The sequence below is a fragment of the Terrapene carolina genome, unplaced genomic scaffold (genome assembly GCF_002925995.2).
Source record: "Terrapene carolina triunguis isolate 2854851 unplaced genomic scaffold, T_m_triunguis-2.0 Scaffold42, whole genome shotgun sequence".
Taxonomy (NCBI): Eukaryota; Metazoa; Chordata; order Testudines; family Emydidae; genus Terrapene; species Terrapene triunguis.
This window is the reverse complement of record NW_020664393.1, coordinates 26,606,416-26,634,211: the sequence shown is the minus strand read 5'-3', so window position 1 is coordinate 26,634,211 and position 27,796 is coordinate 26,606,416. Positions and strand designations below refer to the sequence as shown.

At 42.4% G+C, this 27,796-nt stretch overlaps 1 protein-coding gene across 2 annotated transcripts in view; it reads right to left on the bottom strand.

The window, feature by feature from the left end:
* PHIP (pleckstrin homology domain interacting protein) overlaps positions 1-27,796 on the bottom strand; it is a 341,807-nt gene that overhangs the window by 44,427 nt on the left and 269,584 nt on the right. For both annotated transcript variants that reach the window (XM_024194657.3, XM_024194658.3), the window contains exon 24: positions 12,747-12,866. In XM_024194657.3, coding sequence (XP_024050425.2) covers positions 12,747-12,866 — 120 coding nt within the window. The remainder of the gene's footprint in view (positions 1-12,746; positions 12,867-27,796) is intronic.

Sequence of the window (27,796 nt, the reverse complement as noted above, 5' to 3'; positions counted from 1 at the left end):
TGGAGCTAAACTACATTTTTGAAAGATTCTTATTTAAATTTAGTGATAACCATTTACTACAGCACCATATTTTTGCAACAGAAACAAAATCCAAATTATTGGAACAAACTACAGATAATTCCTTCCATACTTACCAGCCACTCCTACCAATTTTCTCTATATAAATGAAACCATTTATACAGACTAATAAAATATTTTAATTTTACAATTAAGGAAAATCTCTAGTGATTTCCATTAAAAGACTGAGCACAGTAACATTCTAAACTATAGAATGTTCTCTTCAAGCAGATAAATAGGCAGTCATCTCTCTTAGTTGCATTTCCTTAAAATATATAACAAAGATTTACAAGTGGTGCTAACGAAATAAAGTTAAGTGCTATTTATATGGTGAGCTTAACTAAATATGAAATTGGTCAGCTTTAGGAGAACAAGTCACAAAACAATAAATAAACCTATTTGGGTTTATCAACCTCTTCTGGCGAATGTTGTAAACTACATTAATACCATCTCCCCCCACCCCAAATAATTCAAAAATAATATGAGATATCTCCCTCTCAAAATGTATCTCCCGCTACACACACAGTTTTACTCTATAAGTCTTACCATAGTTGTGGGTTTTTGCATGTAATGAAGACGATTATTAAGGTTGCAAAGTCAAACACTCAGGAGTCATGAAATGACAGAGTTAAGGCAACCTTAATTCAGCCTCCTTGTATGTATCTATTATGATACAGTCATCAATTACACAATCACATACTACTATTTCCACAAGACCCCAGTGTCATTCAGTGCACAGAATGGACAATGTTCACTTAATGAGCCAGCCATTCTATATTTGGTTTACTCCTCATTGTTCAAAGTGTTGCTCATGCTTTATTTACCACATACTATTCAAACCCTGCTGTGAAAGTAGGGCTATTCATCTCCTCATAGACTTTTTCTATGATGATCATCACTATCCAAGTGCTTAGCAAACATTAATGAAATTATTTTCAGAACACCTCTATGAAATACATAGGTACTATCCCCATTTTACAGATGGCAAGCTGAGCCAGAGATTAAGGTGAAAAGTATCTTCTGATTTTGGATGCCCAATTTGAGATACCCAGAGCCTGATTCTTCAGCATTATAGCACTTATGTTTAGAGCACAGCCCCCATTGACTTCAATTGTAGTTCTGAGTGCTCAGCACTTTTGCAAATCAGACCCCAGGGTCTCAAGTTTAACACTCAGAACATACGGAACACACAATGACTGAATGTGAAAAATCTGGTGCATATGAGTTACTTACAATCACAAAGGAACTCTGTGGCAGAGGCGGGGATAGAATCCAATTACCCAGAGTGGCATTCAACTGCTTTAACTATGAGACCATCATCTATTTCCTGCAAACCTCTGCCTCACTCACCACAACCTTTCAACTTCTGCAACAAATGAGGCAGGCGTCCTACAGACAACAGCCTTCTTTGGTACACAACTCTGATTCATTTCCAAAGCAGGGTGGAAAAAATAGCATGTGATCATGTAATTAATGACTGTATCATAATGCTTACATACAAGGTGGCTGAATTAAGGTTGCCTGTGCATTTCCTAACTTTTGAGCCCTTTAATTTGCAACTTTAATATTATTTTAGTGTATTTTTTGTGTGCAATTCAAGGTTGTTTTTTTTAAAAAGCGAAGTGAAAACACCAAATTCCATACTGTGATATTTTACTGACATCCACATAGGTTATCTGCAGGGCTGGAACCTTTAGATACACCGCACATAACTCTGCCACTTGAGCTAATGGGGTAAATCAGGGGTCGGCAACCTTTCAGAAGTGGTGTGCTGAGTCTTCATTTATTCACTCTAATTTAAGGTTTCGCGTGCCAGTAATACATTTTAACGTTTTTAGAAGGTCTCTTTCTATAAGTCTATAATATATAACTAAACTATTGTTGTATGTAAAGCAAATAAGGTTTTTAAAATGTTTAAGAAGCTTCATTTAAAATTAAATTAAAATGCAGAGCCCCCCGGACTGGTGGCCAGGACCTGGGCAGTGAGAGTGCCATTGAAAATCGGCATGCGTGCCAGAGGTTGCCTACGCCTGGGGTAACTGATAGGAATAGAGGTTATCATCCTTTATGTGGACCAGAACTAGAAGGAGTGAGACACTCTGCCAGTGGGTTTTACTAGTGCTGGTTGAAACTTGAAATTGTTGTTTAATGGGAAATATTGACATTTCAAGAAATTGGAAATGAAACCAAATATTTTTGAAATTTCCCACAAAACAAATTCTGAAAAACTCAGCTTTGAAATTTTTTATTTCATTTAAAAATTTTGTTTCAAGTATTTTTTACTAGGCACAGGCAGATAATACTTAACACTGACTGAAATGTCTTATCTTTTTTTCTAAATCAAAGCGCATGCTGTTTTTGTTTAATGAAACAAATTACAACAAAAATAGAAAACAGTTTGCTCTAGAAAAAATGCAAGACATTTCCATCAGTACCAAACAGCAGCTACCCTTGATGGTTTTAAAAATAAAATACAATTTTGAAACATAATTTGGGAATTTTCCATGAGAATTTTTTTCTGAAAATAATAATAAAAAAAAAAAAATTTCAAACTCTCTCCGGGAAATTTTTTTGAAACAAATATGATTTCTCACACACAAAATTGGTTTAATCAAAACTGCTTTTCCTGATGAAAAACTATTTTGATGAACATTGTCTGATCAACTCTAGGTTTCACAGACTCTTCTGTCCAGCCCTCCCAAGTTTGACTCTTTCTGCCTCATCCTATACAACCTGTACCTGTCTCTATCCCACCACTAGCTCCTCAGCCCCAGTCCCACTCTAATCACCTAGCCAGTGCCATGCCTCAGGCTTCTGATCCCAGTCTCAGTCTCTTTTTCCAGGGAGTTCTAATGTCACCTCTTTAGACTCCCCATTCCAGTCCCAGCCTCCCCCACTTCCAGCCACTCCTAATCCTCCCCACTCCCTTGCTCCCAATCTCCTTGCCTAGCTAATACCAGTATCCTCCCCCCACTTGGCTTCTTGTTTCCCCCTTCCCCTGAGCTCACTGGCTCCCATTCCCAGTCTTAGTTCCTGGGCTTCTCACCCAGTTTCAGTGCCCTCACCTCCCCCAGCTCCTTGTCACAGTCTCTTTGCTTAGCCAGTCCCAGTTCTACCCCTGCAACCTTTTCCTTGTCAAATCTTTCCCCTGGTCCTTTCCCCTGCCCTGCTACTAGACTCCAGTCCCAGCCTCAGCCCCACTGCCAGACTCTAGTCCCAGCCTTTGCCCCCAGTTTACTCCCCCACAATGCCATAGGTCCAGTTTCCGTGTGCTCTGCATCTGAATCAAACTATTTCCTCCCCCATGCTACCCAGGTGCCAGTAGAGAGTCATTGTGAGCACTGGAGAGACAGGCTCTTTGCTTCAGTGCCCAGCCCCAGCTCTGCCAGGAGCAGCTATAACAGGGAAAGTCAGCTTCACTAATAGACTTGGGCTGCAGCATGTTCAGTCACTCCACGGGGATGAAGCACATGCAGTCTAGCTGTCGAGGCTCCTGAATGTTCAGGGAGGATGGACTCTTCAGAGATTTTAGCTGTTAAGATCTAGCAAGTCTGTATTGAGCATGTGCAAACTGCAATTTTTCAAAGGCTTTTTACTTGGCCAAGTTTGGGTACATTCTCACAGAGAAAAGCACATCCCTAACACTAGTCTCCACCCTCTTGTCAAATTTCAAGTCCCTGCTCCAAAGCACGGAGGCACTACAGCTTTCCAAAGAAAAGGTTGCCACAATATTTTTAACATTGAAAAATAATGTATTTTTTCCTAGCCTTATCCTCTGAAATTGCAAATGGTATGCAATGTAATCCCAGTGTTAGTGGAAATTGAGTCAGAGGACCTTGGCTTTGTTAGCCCAGGGCTTGAGAGTCCACACACTCATTGGTGACACTAGGTTTAGAATTTTTGGACCCAAACCCCAAACCCAGGTTCCAATGTGCACAGTGCAGTACACATATACAAGTCAAAATCACCATATCCCAGGCTTCCCAGCACCTTCCCCAGCTGTGGTCGCTCTAGCCCTTGGTTAATGGTGCAGTATGGGAAAACTTCACTGCCCACCCCAGGTTATAGGAAGATATCACAGCCTGCCAACACATCCTGCTGAGCTGTCTTTTGGGTCTGCATGCTCCCGACAACTTGAGCCAGCAACATGGAGGAACCACAATCTGAAGAGCTTCTCTTGCATTTTCTGACCTACCAAAGGCACCTGTCAGAGGAGGAGGAGGAGAATACAGACACGGAAGACAAATTGGCTGATGCTGCTTACAACTCTCGGAATAACCACTGATGCCCTCTATGCAGACCAATGCTTCTGTAGCAGGCCCACAAGAACAGAGTAGTGGGATCACATCATCATATGGATATGGGATGATGAACAGTGGGTCCAAAACTTTCACATGAAGAAAGCTACATTTCTAGAGTTTTGTGAACAGCTTGCCCCCACCCTCCAATGTCAGGACACACACATAAGGGTTGCCATACTGGTTGAGTAGTGGGTTGCTATAACCATCTGGAAGCTGGCTACCCTGGACTGCTACAGGTCCATAGCTAGCCAGTTTGGCACTGGAAAGTCAACTGTGGGTAAGGTGGTGGTGGTGGTTTCCAAGGCAATGAGGCACGTGATTTACCCAAAAGTGGTGGGCATACAATATCCCTGAAGTAATTACTAGTTTTGAGAGAATGGGGTTTCCAAACTACGCTGGGTGCACTGATGGGACTCATGTGCCCATAGTTTGCCCCCCTCAAGGCGCATGAGAACATAAACAGCAAAGGGTACTACTCCACTGTTATGCAGGCCCTTGTGGATCACAGAGGCCAATTTATGGATACCAACATGGGCTGCACTAAGATAGATCATGATGCCAGGGTTTTCTAACTACTGGGAGTCTACATCCATGGACAAGATGCAACACTATTGTCACCAAATGACATTGTCATAAATGGAGTTACTGTCCCCACTGTTATTTTGGAGGACCCTGCATACCCCCCACCCCCTTTTGCCTTGCCTTAGGAACCATACCAGAACACCTGGCAAAACAGTATTTAATCACACTGTCAGAAGGTGCAGAATGGTGACTGAAGGTGGGTTCGGCAAACTGAAATTCAGCTGGCGCTGTCTGAAGACCTGTTAGGATTCCAGTGTCATCAATGTCTGCATTACTGTGGCTTGCTGTGTTCTTCACAATCTTTGTGAAGTCAAAGGTGAACCATTTTCCCCGAATGGACCCATGACAGAAATGGATCGCTGAATTGGTACACTATACCAGAAAGTGTGCCTATCACAACTGGAGCAGGATGCATCTGGGCAACACAAATCAGGGTTCTGTGCTCCCATGTTATGGGCTTGCATAGGCCAATGGAAGAGGGAGAATAGTATGTTTATGAATGTGCTTGTACAATGTTTATAGTAAATGAGATCATGTAACGAAATGGGGAGGGCTGATTGCTATGCATTGTATCTTACAGGTGACATGACTGATTATGAACTGGGGGTAGAGGCGTGTGGCAAGAACTGTAGATTTACAGTAGGGATTGATGTAGAGAAAGTTATTGAATACTTATGTTCAAATACAACTTCCCAGCTGTCCCTTATCATGCATTTATCTTTATTATTTAAAATACACATTATATGATGTGATGCAGTGATGGTCAGTCTTAATAAAATAAAGGCCTTTATTTGTGAACATGGATGTGAACACAAAAATAGATTAAACCACTGCCACGCAAGCCAGCTATCACTGACACACCAATAATAACCCAACTCCAAAACCATTTATAAAACAAAGTGCATAAACCAAACATTAAACAGTGAACACAGTGACAACAAATAAATCCCCTTAGGTTGCATGTCCTCTGGCCTCCTGTTCTCCTTTCCCCTTCTTTTATGTTTAGTATGCTCTTGGCACCGGTGCACAGGGGTGGGAAGCCTTCAGCGGGGATGGCTCAGCACAAGGTTAGAGGATTGTACACGGGAGATTTGCCCTGTCCAGCTGCTGTTAAGTTTTGGTTGCATGGGCCACCCAAACTATGGAATTGTCCAAACTGTTCCTGCTTTGCAGCACATGGTCCCATGGAGGGGACTCAGGGCATGGTGCAGGCGCCGCAGGAGCCTGTACTCTTGGGGTCATAAGCCTCTCAACAGCCTCTCAAACAGGTCTTTCTGCTGTGCTCTATCTTCCTCCCTCAGCCAATGTTCCTGCTCTAGAAACTGCGCTGCACTGCAATTCTGTCCTCTCACTCTGCAGCCTGTCTGTGCCTTTCCACTTGCCGTGAATCCTTCTCCTTCTGGTATTGCACCTGCTTGTTGTCCCTGTACAGAATGTTCACCATAAGTTCATCACAGAAACACTTCTGCTGGGACTGGTCTGTGACAGTTCTGCATCCCAGGGGTCTGCTTGACTGCACTCACACTGTCAAGGTGGAGGGACCAGCAGAGGAAGAAAGGCCTAAGAGTAGACATCAAACAGTGCATTATTGTTTCAGCACTTTAAATCAGGTTTCTGCAGGCAAAAGTGGCTTGTGGAATCTCAAGGCCCAGAAATGATACTTTGCAAAACTGAACTTCCAATATATCCGGAGAGGAATATTTCAGTTCCCAAAAGCTGCGTTAACACAACTGAATCACAGTGAAATGATGCAGAAACAATGGTAAGTTAAAATTTAAAATTTTTCGGTTTAAAAATTGCAGACCAGCTTGGTTTGTGGGCAGGGAAGTGACAGCTTACTAACTAAGCCTTCTCTAGCCTTTCAGGGATTCCACCTTCTGGAGGACATCACAAGTCTAAAGGTTCCAAAACGTCAAAGGGACATTTTATTCCAAGCTGTCAGAGGCAAGCCAGCTGTGTATGCCACAGAGGTTTTCAAACTTACGGTGACTGAATGCACATCTACGAATGGAGTGGGCTGGTGATCTACAGAGCTGGAACTAGAAAGTACTCAATTTTTCTGAAATTTGAATGCTTCTCGAGTTCCCTACTATGGAAAAAGTTTGCAGCTAACAGCACTGGGATTGGGCCAGAATTCATGGGAGAAATCAACAGGATGCTGTGTTAGCATCCACATGGATTATTGCCTCCCTATAGTTTCCGATACATGCTGCTCTGACCGCAACTACCCAGTGACGACATGCAAACACATACAACAACAGACTCTCAAAGAACTACACAGCCATTTCCCTCACTCCCTGGCACATTTCTGGTGTATATACAACCCCCCAGCTGTACTTTGGACATTGATTCCATTGCCCATGGACTACATTTAACTTCCCCACCAGACAGTTGACCATTTACAGGCAGCTCATTACACTGTGGAGGGACTAATTTGTATGGCACGGGATACTAAAAGGGAAGGCAATATCTGGTTCTTACTTTTAACACTCCAGCACATCTTTGTAAGAATGTGCAAGTTTCTAGTAAAATTAAATTTTAAATGCTTCGTTCATTGATGTTTCCGCTTCCTGGTTTCCATTTTGAATTCCACGTGGTGGTGCTGCTAAGGTGCTGGCATTCCATTCACCATTGGCAGATACACACTGCTGCCCTCAGCTTGTAATACATTTTCCATTGGGTCATAATTCAGAAATTCCTCCTATCCATATAACAACAACAAACATGGAACCAGAAACTTACCAGGTTGAGGGGCTACTTCTGCTTCGTGTGTTTCTGCTGCTAGTTCTGCAATGGGCTGCTCCTCCAGAGAGTCATCAAAAAGGTCTTCTGAGTAGAGATCCAAGATGTGCTGCAGCTGCTACAGCAGCAAAGCATCTTGGGAGACTGGCATGAGCACAAGAGTCACTTCAGCAGCCTGATCGGATGCTTGCTCCCCTCCAATGTCAAACTGGATTCCAGGGTCAGAAGATCACCATCTCTGCTAACCAGACTGTCATGAAGTGCTGGTGGCTCAGTACTTGGTGCCATTCCCAGCACCTGGTCAAACTCCTCATAAAACGGTCAGGTGAGTTTCCAGAGGTGTGGTTCTCATCCCTGGCTTTCCAGTAGTTGTTCTTGGAATGCTTAATCCACTCTCTGCACTGGTCTGGTAAATCCACAAAGCTGCCAAATTCTTCACTATTTCCTTGTATGCATGGTCATTTCTTGAACTCTTGCTGAAGTCAAACTGTTTGCTTGCCTCACCCGAGAGTTTAACTAAAATCTAATTGTGCTCTCATGACCAGCTAGCAGTGCACTTGGCAAAGGACTATTTTGTGTTGGTGGCCATTATAAACATAAGAGAAGGTTCACTCTGCTTACAGCGCAGCTGTCAGAATAAAAAGGAAGGGCTAAATTCTGAGCAGCTGTACCAGAATCAGAGAAACAATTTCCGTTTCTTGGGAGTCAACTGGCCTGTCTTGGGATAGAAAGGACGAAAGACACCATCCCATGGGGTTGTGGGACAGCATTGGTGGACTCTCAGGTCCCAGTATGGGAGGCATGGGCCAGAGCTGCATCCATGCTGCAAAATTTGAGTCTGTTGGACTCAGGCTCAAATATCTCCCCACACTGATGGGGTCCTGGGGCCTGCACATGGAGGGCTTGCTGGCCTGAGTCAGACATAATTATGTGTAGATGAAAGGTGGCTATGAGCTCAAGCTTGCACTGCAGTGCAGACACATCCTAAATTGTTTTGGCTGAAATTTTCCAAAAAATGCAGCCTAAGGCAGACACCCAGTATGGAAAATTTCAGCCCAAATAATTATTGTCAAAGTCATAAGCAACAGAAAATAGGGCCTTAGGGAAGTGTTGAGCAACCTTAATAATAGGTGATGTTACCAGCCGTGCTTATAATAAAATAATTATCCAGCTGTGGAATTTCTTGCACCCTCTCGGACACATATGAGAACAACCATTGTCAGTGATATGATTCTGGACTAGATGTATTACTGGTACATCTCTTTTGGTGCAACAATTCCTATGTTTCCAGGTACAGACTAGGTGGCAATTGTCAAGTTCATTAATGTCAAGGTTCTTCTGAACAACAGACAGATGAGAGCATGCCTAAGTATTCCCTGTATACCGTGCAACATCTGCTTTGCCTGGCCAAATGTGAGATTTCTGTGAAACATGTCAATACTAGTAGGGTGCTAAAGACTCTTAAGAGTATGGTACAGGCATATCGCTGACAACCCTACAATACCTAGATGGCACCACTGACCAGATTAGTTCATCTTGGATTTGATTCTGTGGGGAGCAGAGCACCTCCACAGAGGCTCTCAATGGAAGCTGAAGTTGATGATCTATGTGGGAACTCAGTTCAGCACTCTGGGTGCTCAACACCTCTCCAGAAATGCTTAGCTCTTTGAAGATTCAGGCCCGTGAAGATTTTATAGTGTATGGCCCAACTACTTCCTCTGGCTTTTTCCTGAGGGGTGAATTTGTGTGTCATTGATTGTGGAAGACAGGGTACATAAAATCTTGTTTTTGACTTGGATTTTCAAGCCATATATTATAATAAGTATTGTTCGTACACCCAATACATTGTACTTGGCACATTTTATAAATTAAAAAAACCAAATTGTTTTATGTATCTGTCATTTTTGGAATTGAACTATTGAATCACAGAATCATAGAAATGTAGGACTGGAAGGGACCTCAAGAGGTCATCTAGTCCAGTCCCCTGAACTCATGGCAGGACTAAGTATTATCTAGACCATTCCTGACAAGTTTTTGTCTACAAATCTCCAATAATGGAGATTCCACAATCTTCCTGGACAATTTATTCCAGTGCTTAACCACCCTGATAGTTAGGAAGTTTTTCCCAATGTCCAACCTAAACTGCCCTTGCTGTAATTTAAGCCCATTGCTTCTTGTCCTATCCTCAGAGGTTAAGGAGAACATTTCTTCTCCCTCCTCCTTGTAACAACATTTTATGTACTTGAAAACTTAGGTCCCCCCTCAGTCTTCTCTTCTCCAGACTATACAATCCAATTTATTCAATCTTCCCTCATAGGTCATGTTTTCTAGACCTTTAATCATTTTAGTTGCTCTTCTCTGGACTTTCTCCAATTTGTCCACATCTTTCCTGAAGTGTAGCATCCAGAACTGGACACTACTCCAGTTGAGGCCTAATCAGCACGGAGTACAGTGGAAGAATTACTTCTCGTGTCTTGCTTACAATACTCCATGCCAGAATGACATTTCCTTTTTTGCAACAGTATTACATTGTTCACTCATATTTAGCTTGTGATCCATTACCCCCGATATATTACTGCAGTACTTCTTCCTAGGCAGTCATTTCCCATTTTGTATGTGTGCAACTGATTGTTCCTCCTAAGTGGAATACATTGCATATGTCCTTATTGAATTTCATCCTATTGACCTCAGACCATTTCTCCAGTTTGTCCAGATCATATTCAATTTTATTCATCTTCAAAAATATTCTCTAAAGCACTTGCAACTCCTCTCAGCTTGGTATCATTCGCAAACTATATAAGTGTACTCTCTATGCCATTATCTAAATCATCTGATGAAGATATTCAACAAAACTGGACCCAAACTGATGCCTATGGGACCCTTGATATGCCCTTCCAGCTTGACTGTGAACCTCTAGTAACTACTCTCTGGCAATGGTTTTCCAACCAGTTATGCACCCACTTTATAGTAGCTCCATCTAGCTTGCATCTCCCTAGTTTGTTTATGAGAAGGTCATGCGAGACAGTATCAAAAGCCTTACTAAAGTCAAGATATACGACATCTACCACTTCCCCCCTATCTACAAGGCTTGTTACCCTGTCAAAGATAGCTCTTAGGCTGGTTTGACATCATTTTCTCTTAAGTATCAGTCATCATGGATTTGTCATCATGGATTTGTCATCACCGTATTATCTTCTAGGTGTTTGCAAATTGATTGCTTACCTATTTGCTCCATTATCTTTCTGGGTATTGAAGCTAAGCTGACTGGTCTGTAATTCCCCAGGTTGTCCTTATTTCCCTTTTTATAGATTGGCACTATATGCCCTTTTCCAATGCTCTGGAATGTACCCCAACTTCCATGACTTTTCGAAGATAACTGCTAATGGCTCAGATATCTCCTCAGTCAGCTCGAGTATTCTAGGATTTATTCATCAGGACCTGGTGACGGAAGACATTTAGCTTGTCTAAGTAATTTTTAACTTGTTCTTTTCCTATTTTAGTCTCTGATCCTACCTCATTTTCACTGGCATTCACTATTTGAGACATCCAATTGCTACTATCCTGTTTGGTGAAAACTGAAACAAAAAGGTCATTTAGAACTTCTGCCATTTCCACATTTTCTGTTATTGTCGTCGTCCCCCCCCCGCACTTCCATTGAGTAATGGGCCTTAGTCTTCCTCTTACTTCTAATGTATTTGTAGTATGTTTTCTTGTTATCCTTTACATCTCCAGCTAGTTTGATCTTGTTTTGTGCCTTGGCCTTTCTAATTTTGTCCCTTTATACTTGTATAATTTGTTTACATTCATCCTTTGTAATCTGACCTAGTTTTCACTTTTTGGAGGACTTTTTTCAATTTGAGATCACTGAAGATCTCCTGGTTAAGCCAGGGTGGTCTCTTGCCATACTTCCTATCTTTCCTACACAATGGATAGTTTGCTCTTGTGCCCTTAATAATGTCTCTTTGAAAGACTGCCAACTCTCTTGAACTGTCTTTCCCCTTAGACTTGCTTCCCATGGGATCTTACCTACCAACTCCCGGAGTTTGCTAAAGTCTGCCTTCTTGAAATCCATTATCTTTATTGTGCTGTTTACCCTCTTACCAGTCCTTAAAATCATGAACTCTATCATTCCATGATCCACTTTCAAATTCTTAACCAGTTCCTCCCTATTTGTCAAAATTAAATCTAGAACAGCTTATCCCCTAGAAGCTTTCTCCATCTTCTAAAATAAAAAATTGTCTCCAATACATTCCAAGCATTTATTGGATAATCTGTGCCCTGCTGTGTTACTTTCCCAACAGATGTCTGGGTAGTTGAAGTTCCCCATCACCACCAAGTCCTGTGCTTTGGATGATTTTGTTAGTTATTTAAAAAAAAACCTCATCCACCTCTTCTTCCCGGTTAGGTGTAGTAGACCCCCTACCATGACATCACCCTTGTTTTTTTTTACCCCTTTTATCCTTACCCAGAGACTTTCAACAAGTCTGTCTCCTATTTCCATCTCAACCTCAGTCCAAGTTTATACATTCTTGATATATAAGGCAATACCTCCTCCCTTTTCCCCCTACCTGAGCAAGTGTATCTTTCTATACCAATAATCCCACCAAGTCTCTGTGATGCCAGCTATGTCATAGTTGTGCATATTAACTAGTATTTCCAGTTCTTCCTGCTTTACTTCTCGCTTTAGTATACGGGGCATATACCCCATTGAAGTAACAAAAGTGAGGAAAGGCACAGGAGAAATACAGTGCAATAAAAAAAACCCATCACAATAGTGTGGAAAAAGAAAAGGGATAGCCCAAATGTGACATAGCATTTAGAAGATTTTAAGGGGCGCAGAGGCAGTGTAGAATGTGCTGACAGAGAAACTTTCATTCTGAAAGAAAATAATTTTGGCTTGATTAAAATTAAGCTTTAAAGGGAGTTTTAATCAATCCAAAATGTTCAGAAAAATAATGATGAAAAAAATAATGAAAAATAATTACATATATTTCTAAAAAAGTTATGTAAAAAAGCTGAAAAACTGGAAATGGAAAGCAAGAATCTTGAGAAAAACAAAAATACCTCATCACCCATTTGTGGCACAAACGGACACCGACGAGGAATAGTATCTGTAATCCATGCTGAAGGCAGCCATTCTTCCAACGTCAAGCCATTTTCTGCCAAAACTCCTACAGCCAACCTCTAAAGAAAATGCATACAATAATATATTAATAAGAATAGTTCGCCTTTTACCCAAACTCACAGTTTGTCCCCAAAATATATTATCATTTTGTCAAAGTCTCAACAAGAATTTTGTGAAAATGATTTTTATCATAAAAAGGAAAATAAATGACATGACCAGATTAGAAATGCTATTGAAAAGTTTAGGGTATTTTTATAGTGGAGCTATGAAATGAGACTTTTTATAATCAAAACAATGAAACTTGAATTAATACTTTTTTACCCAAATAACATTTGACTAATGTACATAAAGTATGAATTTATTAGCATCCAGCCATGTGACAAGTTTTGAGGGTTGAGAGATAAACAATTGAAATTTTCCAAATTCTATATTTTATTGCACACAAAAAAACCCTATGTTAAAAGAACATTATTAAAGATCCAGTGCTGACTGATCTTTGGAGATTTTAAAGGTGAAGCTCTAGCAAGTCTTTACTAAGCATGACAAATTTTCATGGGAATAGCAAAAACCACATCTCTGACACAAATACCACTCCACCTGCCAATTTCAAGTGCCTACTTCAAAGTATGGAGGTGTTAGAGCTTCTCAAAGAAAAGGCTGCCAGAATAATACACAGCACAACCAGCCCTGTCTATAATATATACACATTAGGAAGTTCAGTATCAGAAGGGTAGTCGTGTTAGTCTGAATCTGTAAAAAGCAACAGAGGGTCCTGTGGCACCTTTAAGACTAACAGAAGTATTGGAGCATAAGCTTTCGTGGGTGAATGCCCACTTCGTCAGATGCAAGACCTGGAAGAATAATACACAGCACAACCAGCCCTGTCTATAATATATACACATTAGGAAGTTCAGTTAGTTACCCTACAGTAACTGTGTTTCTTTGAAATGTTGTAAGTGTGGATCCTGCTCTAGGTGTGAATGTGACCCATGCATTGGCAGACTGAATTTTTCATTTTTTTTATTTTACAAGTAATGTCCAGCGGAGCCTCCCATACGAGGGCATAAAGGGTGGAGTGGCTATGAACCTCCCCTCAGTTCTCTCACAATTTAAAGCCGGTGTAGCTGAGGACTCCGAAAAATAAGGATGGAAGGTGGGTCGTGGGACTACATCATTTTGAAGAACCTCAATTATTGTAGGGTAACTGTACTTTCTTGTTCGGATATGTGTTAGTATAAGTACCACTCTAGGTGACAGGCAAGAAGAATCCTCCCTGGATGCGAGTGAAGAATCTCAGTTGTATTAGTCAAACATGGATTGAAGTACTGCTCTTCCATATGCGACATCTGCTCTGGCAGCCATGTCAAATGCACAGCATTTCACAAAGGTCATTGAGTTGCTCCATGTGGCTACCTTACAGATCTCAGCTATCTGTATAGTTCTAAAGCAGGCTGAAGATGCTGTCTGCACCCCACGTGGAGCATTTGCAGGGAGAGTCTTGCCATACAACAGATAGTAAGTAGGTAGAAATGCACTGAATAATTCTGTTTGAGATTCTCAGGGGTGAGATGGCTTGGCCTTTTGATGTATTGGATATGGCCACAAAGAGCCAGGGAGAAAGTCTGAAAGTCTTGTTTATGTCATATAGCTGGGCCCCAGTAACATCCAGAATATAAAGCTTCTTTTCTCCTGGTGATGAGTGTGGCTTTGAGTAAGGTGACAGACTGGCTTAGGTGACTACTGAGACCACTCTGTGGATGAATTTAGGGTCTGGTTCCATCACCACTTCGTTCCTGTGGAAGGATATAATATCGCAGTCCAGCCACGAGAGCTCGCAGTTCACTGACTCTACATGCTGATGTGATGGCTATCAGAAAGACCACCTTGATAGTGAGGTGGTATAAAGAACATTCTGCTGATGGCACAAATGGCGACTCCAGGCTTCACTATGCTACAATGTGGGAGTAGGGTCCTTAGTTGGAGGGCAGGTAGGGAGAAGGTCCTTGAGGAACCTCAACACTGTAGGGTATGAAAAGACTGAGTATGACTGTATCAGAGCGAGACATGCTGATATGACTTCTAGATGAATTTTAAGGAAGATAAAGGCTAGTTCGGCTTGTTTCAGAAGCAGCATATAGTCCAGAAATCTTTGGTATAGGATCTGAGTTGGATTCACATTGTTCTGAGCTTCTCATTTGGAAAATCTTTGCCATTCTGTAAAAGGATCTTCTGGATCTGTAGGGAGCAGTCTTTGCCTGTCTTCCTCAATAAGCCAACATTCAGGCCACCAAGCACGGCTATGGATCCAGATGAAATATTTGTCCTTAGTTCTGAGACAGCATTTCCAGGCAGGTGGGAAGTCATTTTGGGGGTGGGGGGCTGGCTGGACAAATGCAGGAGATCCAACAGCCAAAATCGTCTCAGCCAGCAGGGCAATATCATGATGACTGTAGCTTTGTCCCATTTGATCTTGGATATGCTCTTAGGGGTCAGAGTGATCAGTGGGAAGGCATACAGCAGTCCTCAAGACCACTGAAGTACAATGGTGCTAGGAAGGGAGCTGGGGCTCATACTGCCCATGGAGTGGAAATCCCTGTATTTGGCATTATCTGCCATGGTGAAGAGGTCTATGGTGGGCGTTCCCATCAATGAAATATTTCCACGGTGACCAGTTGTGGCTGCTTACCACATTTCTGCCTAGAAAGTCCACCAGGTCATTGCTGAGCCCTGGTAGGTGTAGAGCTATCAGAGTCACTCCTTGCCAATAGGACTGTTCTTGGAACTTGATCACCTCCAGGCAGAGAGGAGATGATCAAGCACCTCCCTGTTTGTTGAGTGCATTGCTGACATGTTGCCTGTCACAATCGCACTGTGGGTGTTTCAGAGGATGAGAAGGAATGCCATATAAGCCAGTCTGATAGCTCTCAGTTCCAAGTTGTTCATGTGAAGTTTTAGATCATCTTGAGACCCTGAACCTTGCATTTTCAGATGGTTCCAGTGGGCACCACAGTCTGTCCATGATGCAACTCTCCAGCATCATCATTGGGAAGGGGAACAAGAAGAGTGTCCCTTTTCTTACATTCAAAGGATATAGCCATCACTTGAGTTCCTGCAGGATATAGGGGAAAGTGGGGGGGGGGGGGGAGGGAGACTGACTTGTTTGGTAATAAGGTGTGGGGATGGGATATACACTATCCTCAGCCACTATTGTAATGGCTGCAGGCAAAGTCTGGCAAGCTGCATCACACGTATGTGCACAAGGACATATGACCAAAATGTCCCAAATATGCACACACAGTGATCTGCAGGTCATACACTGTTGATCGAAGGGACCAGAACCTGTACTCTGGCATAAAAGCTTTCACCAAACTGGAGTTATGCACAGTGCCCATGAACTCTATTGTCTGAGCTAGTACGAGAGATTATTTCACATACTTCACCAGGAGTTTTAAGTGAAAGAATAGGGAGAAGATGCAATCCAGAGCTGTCTCTTCTTGGGACCTGCCTCTGATCAGTCAGTCATTTATTCAGGGGCAGACAGGGATTCCCTCCTTCCTTAGATAAGTCATTACTATGGCCAGAAACTTGGTTAACAGTCAGCATCAGCGAGAATCTGAAAAGCAAAACCCTGTATGGGTAATGGTAAGGTCCCACTGGGAATCTTAGGTATTTTCTGTGGACTGGAAGCTGAGAACTGCAAACCAGTTATGAACCTTACTCCTGTAACAACTAAACAGGCAGGCTGCTAATGTTCCCATTGTTAGTTAATTGTTCCCATTCTTAGTCAATTAAGGCTTTACCTTGCCGGAGTACAAAAAGAAGCCTTATTGTAAATGACAGTAAGGGAATCCTCAGCTAGGAAAGTCTACGTGCTTTCTCCTTTTTCCTGTGCCAAAGAGGCACAATGGGGTTAGATTACAGCTCAGGATCTATTTTACTTATCCCATTAAAAAAAATGCAGGACAATGATTAGCAAAACGGTACGACTTTCATGTGTGAAAGTCTGAGCAATTTAAAGCAACGTTCTACTTTATAGAACACCAAACACCAAAATAAAAGTAACGTTATTTAAATGAAAATCCAGGATAATAACTGGAATGCAGGGTTACCAAGTATTTGTAACTTAACTTTCATGTGTTTAGGAAATGCCGAACAGTTATTGTGATTTTTTTTTCTATATGGTAGTTTAAATAAATTACCAAAAATAAATGAAATGGGAGTGATTATATTGCATTATTTTGACAAATAAAATATGCAGAATTTTTGATTTTTTGGTGCAGAATTCTCCCAGGAGTAGAACCTGAGACCATATGCATGTTTGTTGAGTCTCCTTATGTACAGAATAGAACAAACAACTCTTTTTTTCTTCTTCAGAACAAGGAAATACCAGGAGCAGAAGAGTCTTTCTCTGTATTATTATTTCATTATTATCGTAGCATTTAAAAGCCCCAGTCATGGATCAGGACCCTACAGTGCTCTACAAGTGCAGAACAAAAAAAGGACAGGCCCTGCCTGAAACAGCTCACAATCAAAGAGACAGCAGACCAATACATAGAATGACAAGTGAGTACAAGGAAACTATAAGCCCAATGAGGGTTCAGTATGGGTCAGCACAATAAGCTGTGGTCTCAGTACACCAGCAGCCTAGTTATAGGAACTTCCACTATGGCTCCTAGACAAAGCCATGAGGTCACTTAAATTTGCAATAGGCTCTCATGAGAAGGGTCCTTGAAGAGGGACAAGGAAGGGCAGTGGGTAGGGGGCAGACAAACAGGATTGGATATGGTAGCCATGGGCTGTGATCTCCAGCACCCATCTGTCTGATGTTATAACAAGACCATGTCCAGTGGAGGGGCAAGGCAGCTTTCCAAGGTCATGCTCTGTGGACTGGTTCTTATACAGCTCTCGACCATCCTCTCAATTATGCTGATAGGTCATTATGGCAGAGTAGGGCCGAAGTGGAGGAGAGCTGATGCCCCATGTTGTAACACAGATACTCCATGTGTCTGTGTTAAGATACAGAATGCACTCTCTGCTGGTGCGATGGTTGAAGACTGGTTGATGCCTTTCAATAGGGTGGGGGAATGTAGATTCCCAGAAAGTGTAGTTGCTTTGGAATCTTTCAGCAAGTGTAAGGAACTATCAGTTTGTTCGCTGAATGGCTTCAAGCACTAAAAGGGCAAGTCCTAAACCATGGCTTGTGCCTGTGAGGGATACACGAGGTTTGGAGTCATGCCATTCTCTGCATGGTCACTGCAGTGGCCATAGACCTGCCAGTGATGTCAGAGGTGTTCATTACCTGTAGAGCCATTGTGGCCACAAGTTGGCCTGCTATTATAATGTCTTTCAGCTCCTCTCTGCTTTCATGATGGAGGTTGGCCAGGAAAGATGTAATCTTGTCCCATGTTAAAAAGTTGCATTTGGCCAGAAATGCCTGGCACTTGGCCACCTTCAATTGTAGCAAGGCATTTCTTCCAAACTTATCTAAGTGTTTGCGATCCTTGTCCTTAGGTATGTTTTAGGTGGATCTCAATGTCTCCTGGACAACCAAGACCAGAAGGGAGCCAGAGTTGGGATGGGTGTTAAAAGTGCTTGAATCCTGAGAGGGATACCTGGCAGGGTGGATAAAAATCAATGATTTTTTAAAAAAAAAATAAAAACTCGATTTTTTTTATTTAAATCAGATTTTCTTGATAAAATTATTTTTGAGGAAAAACCTATCTAAAGATAGTTTTAATTAAGATACATTATAGCTCAAAGATATCTCATCATGGAATAGAGATTATAAATTCTAATTCTACAGTATAAGACAATATATTCATGTAATGTTTAAGAAAAGTTTTGTAAATGAGTTCCAATAGTTCATGGATTAGGGACCCAATCTTATGGGGTTCCTGGGGCTTCTGTACAGATTATTTGGGTTAATCTTTCTATCTACCCAATGGGACTCAGTGCTCAGTCTAGAAGATACCATCAGAGATGCTTAGTTTTGCAGTTCTCAAACTGTGGATTTGTGTCTCCAGAGATAACATGCTTAACAACCACCAAAATGTTTTTAAAATAAATAAATAAATAAATAAATAGAGGTGAGAAATAACAGACCTCACCGCTATTGTCTCTCTGCAAATTTGTGTACACAGAGTCAATCCCTTACCGCTCTCTAAAAGTGCAAAGTTTCAAACAGTTCAATGACTAGAAGATTGTTGTGCGCGGAATAGATCCGGACAAGGAGAAGAAGTCTGGAGATAAATGTGAGAAGGGAGGGACAGGCAGTAGAAACAAAAGTGAAATTGTTTGAGCAGCATATTCCAGAAGTCTTGAGGTCTTTCTGAGTGTAGCCTTCATTGATTTGAGATCTACCATACCATTCTCTCACTAGAAGGAAAAACCTGTAATGGCAGCAGGCCATAAAAGAGACACGGTTTGGGAATATTTTAATGAAGTTCCTCTACCTGTGGGTAAGACAGGCATGCGTGCAAAAGACACAGTGCAACGAAGAAATGCAAGGCCTGGTTGCCCGAATGAAACAACATCAATGGAAATGGTCCTTCTCAGGAGGAAGCTGCGTTGAAGATGAAAGGAACATGTCTGAACATGCAGGATCTTCAGGTTGGTAAACTTTTTTATTTCATACTTCTTTCTTAAGGACTGCCTGTTTTCCTTCTGGACTATGTTTGAGCAAAAAAATATAGTTGTTACTCTATGGTACTATCATTTTAGATGCAACTGTGATAAAAAAATTAATAGCTGAAATAGGCAGATCTTCCTTTTACAATTTCACCTTTAAAGTAGTACTGAGTCTCAGTGAATGCAATGAGTAATACTAAATGAGCAGTATGGTGGTAATAATAATTAAATAACTGCATTGATTTATTTTGTTTAGGCGAATCCATCCTCAACATACAGGATTCTGAAGACTAACCACCTTCAAGATCACCATCATTTTCTATAGTTTCAGAGTTATCTGCCAATGATAGTGTTTCAGTCACTTCATGTATCTCACATAGCCACAGTGTATTACCTGTAGCAAAAAGAAAAAAAATCTCCATCATCCAGAAACAACGATAGATAAATTTGTGATAAGAACCAGCAGATTACAAAAAGAGGTAATTGATGAAAAAATTGCCTGGTTTGTTTATGCAACAAACTCTCCTTTCTGTATGATTGAGAACACACACTTCATTAACATGGTTCAGTCATTACAACCAGGATACAGTCCACCCAACAGAGCAGATGTCGCAGGCAAATTGCTGGACAAAGTGTATGAAAGAGAAATTGAGCAGTGTGCAAAAGGTCTAGGGGGTAAAATTGTTAACCTGAGTCTTGATGAGTGGAGCAATGTCACAATGATCCTGTTGTATGTGCTTGTGTGACAACAGAAGAAGGGAATGTCTTCCTTACAGAAACAATTGATACATCAGGAAATGCACACACAGCAGAATACTTACAAGAAGTAGCAGTAAAAGCTGTAACAAACTGTGAAAAAAAATTCAAATGTCTAGTACGCAGCTTGGTCACAGACAATGTTGCAAATGTATCCAAGATGAGAAGAAATTATTTAGAAGAGAGTCCCAAGCTAATAACATATGGTTGTACTGCTCATTTGATGCACCTCCTAGCCAAAGACGTCAGTGTTCCAGAAATAAAGGCTAATGTTCTTGAAATTGCAAAATACTTCTGTAACAACCACTTTGCAGCAGCTGCTCTGAAAAAAGTGGGAGGAACCAAGCTAACTCTCCCACAACATATGTGATGGCACTCAGTAGTGGACTGTTTTGAGCACTATATCAAGAACTGGCCTAATGTGATGACAGTTTGTGAACAAAATTGTGTAAAAATAGATGGCACTGTTACAGACAAAGTTCTCAACATTGGGCTTAAAAGAAATGTTGAACACATGCTGAGTACCCTGAAGCCTATTTCTGTAGCCTTGAACAAAATGCAGGGAAATCGCTGTTTTATTGCTGATGGTGTTGAAATTTGGAAGGAACTGAGGGAGATCTTAAAAAGAGAAATATGCAATGACAGAGTTAAATTACAAGCATTAAAAAAACCAATGGGACAAGCACTATCTCCAGCTCATTTTCTTGCAAATATTCTCAATACTTGGTACCAGGGTCAAACCTTAACTGCTGAAGAAGAGGAGCTGGCTATGACATGGACTTCCAGCAATCATCCCTCCATAATGCTAACTATAATAAACTTCAGAGCTAAGTGTGAACCACTCAAAAAATATATGTTTGCTGACGAAGTTTTAAAGACAGTCACACCAGTGAATTGGTGGAAGTCACTTGAGCACTTGGATTCAGAGACTGTTGAAGTGATAATCTGACTTTTAACAGCAGTAGCTTCTTCTGCCAGTGTAGAAAGAATATTTTCTTCCTTTGGACTAATTCATTCCAAATAGAAAAATTCCTGAAAAAGCAGGAAAGCTTGGTTTTCTTTTCCAGATTATGAACAAACAGAAAAATGAAGGTGAAGACGATTGAGTTAGCTGCAGAAGCCAGTATTTTAAATTTCTCATGTTGACCTTGCTGACATAGTCGATTTAATTTTTGCGGTTTTTTTTTTAAATATTTCATTTAACTATTTTAGTTAAAAACAATTTTAACAAAAACAAACCTGATTTTAAAACACCTGAATGTTTAACTAAATTCAAAAATTCATATCCTTGTTTTGTTAAAATATTATGTTTGCTGTTGAAGAAAAAAATGCAGAATATATAACGTTGTTGTTTTAGTTAAATAAAACAATTTAAATGTCTGTCTGGTGATGTTCTCCTCCTAATACAGCATGGCAAGAAAATCCTCCAAATATTAATGATTAACTTGTTGAATTGGAGATAGTTCACCTCCCAATGACTTCATAAATATCTGCTTCAATTGCTTTGGTAAATGAAATAACTGAACAATCATTCATTTTCTCATATAGCTGTAAAACTAATCTGAAAAGTTTTCAAAATAAATCACTTAAAAAATGTATAGTGTGTTCCTTCTAAAAATGAAACCTACATCTATCTCTGAGTTGTGAAGATTATGTTTTAAGGTTATAACAACCAACAAGAATGCACTTTTATGTAGAAATCCATGATTAAATCGAGTCTTCCTGACTAGTGATTTAAATCAATTTGATTTAAATCAAATCCACCCTGGTACCGTTTTTCAGCATGCTTTGCGGGTCTTATAGTGGCTTGTGTTTGCCACAAAAGTTCTTGCCAGATCTAGGAGGTCTACATTTATGGGGAGGAGCAATCCTGGAGAGATCAATGGCTGAGAAAACTTTAAATAGCTTGTGAGTCTTCTCACAGATGACTACAGGCTCAATGTCCCAGGTGTCCGCAATCTTCACCAGCAGCTCTTGATAGGTCCTGAAATTTTCCAGTGCTGGTATTCGGGTGGAGATTACAGTCTCATCTGTGGTTGGATGCTGATTGTTAGATGATATTGATCAATTATTGCATCCTGGCAGATTCTTATGTATATTGACCTGCCTTTGATGCTGTTTACCACACAGTGTTTTGAAACCTAGCAGTGAGAGGGATCTTTGGCCTTTGGATCTTGTTCCTCTCTGTATTTCAGAAATTGAGGTTTTGCTAGTGAAGCTGCAGGAGAGGAGGACCTCCTCCTCTTCTGCAAAGGTTGGGACCAGCTCCAAGGCCTGATAAGATGGTCCCCACAATAGCCTCAGAAGGTGCCGGGGTAACTTCTTGAGCTCTTGCCCCAGTGTTTTTAGCACCCTGCTTTAACATCAGGGCTGTCAACGGTTTCAGTGCTGGGGGTGGCACCAATGTTGATGTCAACACTGGGTGTGGCTTCTGTGCCACTTCCTCTGCAGAGGTCTTCAAGCTTGGCTTTTCTGGATCAGATGCCACTCTCATAGACTTCTCCAGAAGGTGGAGCTTCAGCCTCATATCCCTCTACTTCTGGGTTCTTGCAGAGAAGGAGTAGCAGACCAAGAATCTGCTTAGGAGGCAAGACTCTCCCAAGCAGAACAGGCATTTGCTATGTATGTCTTGTAATGTAATTAGCCCATCATAAGATGGATAAGGTTGAAGCCTGTGGGTTTTGAGCCCACTATTATAAGTACCTGTTTTCGAGGGTCTGTACATGAGAGGGAGCATTGTTCAGGGGAGTCTGCAAACAGCTTTCAGCATGACAAGCCCTACAACAGACTAGGGTAATAAAAATAAAAGAATAAATGTGGTACTGAAGAACCACAGAAGGTCTGAATAAGATTATGAGATATTTTGCTGAAGCTAAGTCTAGTGGGTTGGACGCCAGCTAGATTCCTTCTTGATGCCAAGGACAGCAAGACAGAACTGAGGGAAGGTCATAGGTGCCCTGCCATTTTTGCCCTCATACGAGAGCAAAAGGCAACATAGGGTGCATATGTGGCCTCATTGCTATTCAATAAAAAAAATACATTAAAAAAAATCCAGTCGAACATGCACAGGATGCATGTGCATCCAGATTAAGATACACACTGACCATAATCGAAGAATTTCTGTCTATTTTAATTTTCAAAAAAGCACTTATCTGATAAAGCCCATGCACTTGAAGTTATTTATACTAACACATGCATTAGAACAATATTCACGTAAGGATCCTTTCAACCTAGTGTCAAATATGAAAATTTAATCCAGTTTATTCTAACCCACACAGAGAAAGTTTGAGAGAAAATATAGGTCTTGGAGCAGGTTCTGAGAGTTAACAAATCCAGGCTTTGTGAAACAAAAGATGAAAACTGGAGTAAATTCCAGAGGTTAGGACACCTCAATAAACATGCCCTGCTGTTAGCCACTTCTTGAATAAACTATACATGCACAAATATAGATTTTAGTTTCTCTGCATATGTCTACATGGCAAGCAGAAACCTGTGGCAGAGAGTCCCAGAACCTGGCTCTACAGACTCAGGTTCGTGATACAGCACTTAAAATAGTAGAGGTTCAGACTCAGGCTTGGGCTCCAAAGCCTAGAGGGGTGGACTTCTACATAGCTATTTTTGGTGCCATAGGTCAAGCCCAAGTCTGTAGGCCTAGGCTCTGAGACTTGCTGCTGTGCCACGTAGATGTACCCTCATTGTGTTATTTGGGTCACGTCCTAGCCAAGTTAGTTCTCATCCAAGCTCCAAATTTTATCTAGACTGGGTAAATCACAGCTCCATAACCTGATCTGATAAAATGGAGACAAAGTTTTGTTTCTTCTGTATAGAAAGCAGCACTGTGCACTCCACCTACCCAATTCCTCGTAAGGGTCTCCACTCACAATGGAGAGAGAGAGAGAGAGAGAGAGACAGATAGACGTACCCACACAAAGTATGAGAGAGCTCTTGGGTCAGATGATGAATACTACCTTCTGAGACCTCAAAACCAAGTATTAGAGCCACTCAAGCAACTCCATCTACTGCTGCTAGGTTTCACAACGTGCAATAAACAGTATCAAAGGCAGGTTAACATGCCTAAGAATCTGCCTGGATGCAATATCTGCCTGGATTAATCTGCCCCAATCTACATGGATTAATATAATTGAACAATCAGCAAAGATAAAGCAAACCGTGAAATCAGCCATGTATCCTTAACAATCCTTTTTCTTCTTAAAAGGGAGATGTGAGACAGGAAAATAATTGTAGAGACTGGCCATGTTGGGAGATGGTTTCTTAAAAATGATTCTAACATTAGCTTCTATAAGAGATGCTAGCTCTTTCCCCTCCAACGAGACACTGACAATCTCCTCCAATAATGGGCATCATAATTCATTCCACCTTTTACTAGCCTGCATCAGACAAGAAATATCAGTCGATAACCTGGGTTTTGGACTCAACATCCAACAGAATCTCAAACTATAGTATCTGAAATTCAAGCAGAGAAGAATAGTTTCATTTGTCCCTCATCCTCAACTTGATATGTATGATTCCAATGTAGATACTGACTGAGTTGTCTAAGTGATATTTTCTAACCAGTGTGAAAATCCTCACAGTGCAAAATGCTTGACTCTGTAACCAAGATGACATCACCTGAATTAACAAGTCTGCTCCCCCCTGCAACAGTTCCAATGACCTGTAACTTTAACTTCACAGAAACTACAGTGGAAATGAGGATTTCCTCATCTCCTGAACAATTGTGGTGCAAGATTAGAAATACTTTTATACCACAGTACATTCAGAACAATACCACTCACTACTAGTTCTTTGCTCTTTTCGTTTGTAACAGATTTTCTATACATCATGGTAACTTGTGGGAATGAAGCCAGGAAAGAGGGTGAGGAAAGGGCCACTGAACCAATAGCTGCGGACAAAAAACAATTACAGTGTTATACTAAACCCTCAGTGTAGTGTTCTCTCTTATTTAGTGTACTCTCCAATCAGAGAGCTGAACTGATTCCCTTAACATTTAAAGAGTGACCTATAAAACATGCCTTTTGTCCCAAAATGGAAGAATGTTTAGTCTATGACAAATGGATAGCCATTACTCCCCTGCTTTAATCTCAGCTCAAAACGGAGATCCAGAAGGTGACCAGCCATATATATGCCAGAAGCCACTTAAGAGTCCCATAATCATAGAAGTCCTGAAATCTTGCACTAACAGAGAAAAGTCATTATCCATATGAAGACTAGCCATCCAGAAAAAAAATTCTGACAACTCCACCATCACTGTAGAGAGGAACTCGGTCAGCTCAATGAAGAACTCAGAGATGCAATGGGGTAATTTATACAGGAACACAAGTCCTATCTTAACTCCATCCAAGAGTCACACACCAGATGGACATACTTTTGGAATGGAAGCCCTCCTGCATCCAGCCATATGTAACTAATGTGGCTATATCTCTCTTTCTCTCCTTTGATTCATACTGAACTGAGTACCCAACAGGAGATAAAAGACAGTTACCTTTTCCATAACTGGTGTTCTTCGAGATGTGTTGCTCATGTCTATTCCACAATAGGTGTGCGTGCTCGCCACGTGCACTGGTGCCAGAAGTTTTTCCCCTAGCCGTACCCGTAGCGGGGGAGTGCCCCCGCAACCCCTGGAGTGGTGCCTGCCTGGTGCGGTATAAGGGGAGCTGAGTGCTTCCCCCACCCTCAGTTCCTTCTTGCCAGACAACTCCGATAGAGGGGAAGGAGGGTGGGATGTGGAATAGACATGAGCAACACATCTTGTTTCACAAAGCCATAACCCTCCGTCTTTTCTTCTTCGAGTGACTGCTCATGTGTATTCCACAATAGTTGATTCCAAGCTATATCTGTTGGAGGTGGGTAGGAGTTCACAAGTTCCCAAGACGGAGGACAGCCCTGCCGAACCTGGTGTCATCCCTGGTCTGGGGGACGATCTCATAGTGCGAGGTGAACGTGTGAAATGAAGACCACGTGGCGGCCCTACAGCTGTCCTGGATGGGGACGTTGGCCACGAAGGCAGCCGACAAGGCCTGCGCCCGACTCGAGTGTGCCCGCACAATGGGTGGTGGGGGTACACCCGCCAGCTCATAACAGGAACGGATGCACGAAGTGATCCAATTGGAAAGCCGCTGAGTAGAAATCGGCTGGCCCCTCGCGCGCTCAGCCAAGGTGACGAACAGTTGCAAGGACTTTCTGAACGGCTTAGTCCGCTCGAGGTAGAAAGCCAGAGCCCACCACACATCGAGCATGTGGAGACGGCACTCCTCACTGGACGCATGAGGCTTAGGGCAGAGGACCGGTAGAAAAATATCCTGACATGTGGTAGGCGGAGACCACCTTCAGGAGGAACGCGGGGTGTGGGCGGAGCTGGACCTTGTCCTTATGAAAGACTGTGTATGGCAGCTCGGAGGTCAGGGCCTTGAGCTCCGAGACTCGCCTGGCTGACGTGATTGCAACCAGGAAGGCCACCTTCCACGAGAGGTGAGACCAGGAGCACGTGGCCAGTGGTTCAAACGGGGGCCCCATGAGACGAGCCAACACCAGGTTTAGGTCCCACTGTGGGACCGGGGGTCTAGAATATGGAAAAAGATGGTCCAAACCCTTAAGGAACCGGCAAGTCATAGCATGGGAAAATACTGTGTGCCCTTGCACTGGTAGATGGAAGGCTGACATGGCTGCCAAGTGCACCCTGACTGACGAGGGCGCCAGGCCCTGGGCCCTCAGGTGGAGGAGGTAATCAAGGATAAGATGGATTGGTGCGGTCACCGGGGTGACACCCTGGTCCACCGCCCACCTAGAAAACTGGGACCACTTCACCAAATAAGTGCGGCGAGTGGAGGGCCGTCTACTTTCGAGGAGGACGTGCTGAACCTGCTCTGAGCACGTCCTATCCTCTCCACCTACCCACTGAGCAGCCACACCGTGAGATGAGGAGCCGCTAGGTTGGGATGGAAGAGGCGGCCCTGGTCCTGAGAGCAACGGCCACGGCGGAGCTACCGCCAGGCCCGAGAGGGTCCCATACCAATACTGCCTGGGCCACGCTGGGACAATCAGGAGGATCTGGGCCTTGTCCAACTTTATCTTCTCCAGGACCCTGCTGATTAGAGGGAACGGGGAAAAGGTGTAGAGAAGCCGGCCTGACCAGGACAGGAGAAAGGCATCGAAGATAGTGCCCCTCCCAAAGCCCCCCCGGAGCAGAACCAGGGGCATCGCTGGTTCTGCCAAGTCGCGAATAGGTCCACTTGGGGAGTTCCCCACTTTCGGAAGAGCCGGTGGGCCACTTCCAGGTGGAGGGACCACTCGTGTTGCAAGGAAAAGTCCCTGCTCAAGTGATCCGCCCTCTCGTTCCGGGTGCCCGGTAGGTGGAAGGCTTTCACGGCAGAGGATCGGGCGCCACCTTGCCTGTTGATGTAGAACACTGAGGCTGCGTTGTTCGTGAGGACCTGACTACCTTGCCCTCCAGGTGCGAGCGGAAGGCCATACACGCCAGCCGCACCGACCTGAGCTCCTTGACGTTTATATGTAGAGTCAGGTCTTGAGCCGACCATAGGCCTTGGGTCTGAAAATTCCCCACATCTGCCCCCAACCCAGGTCCGACGCA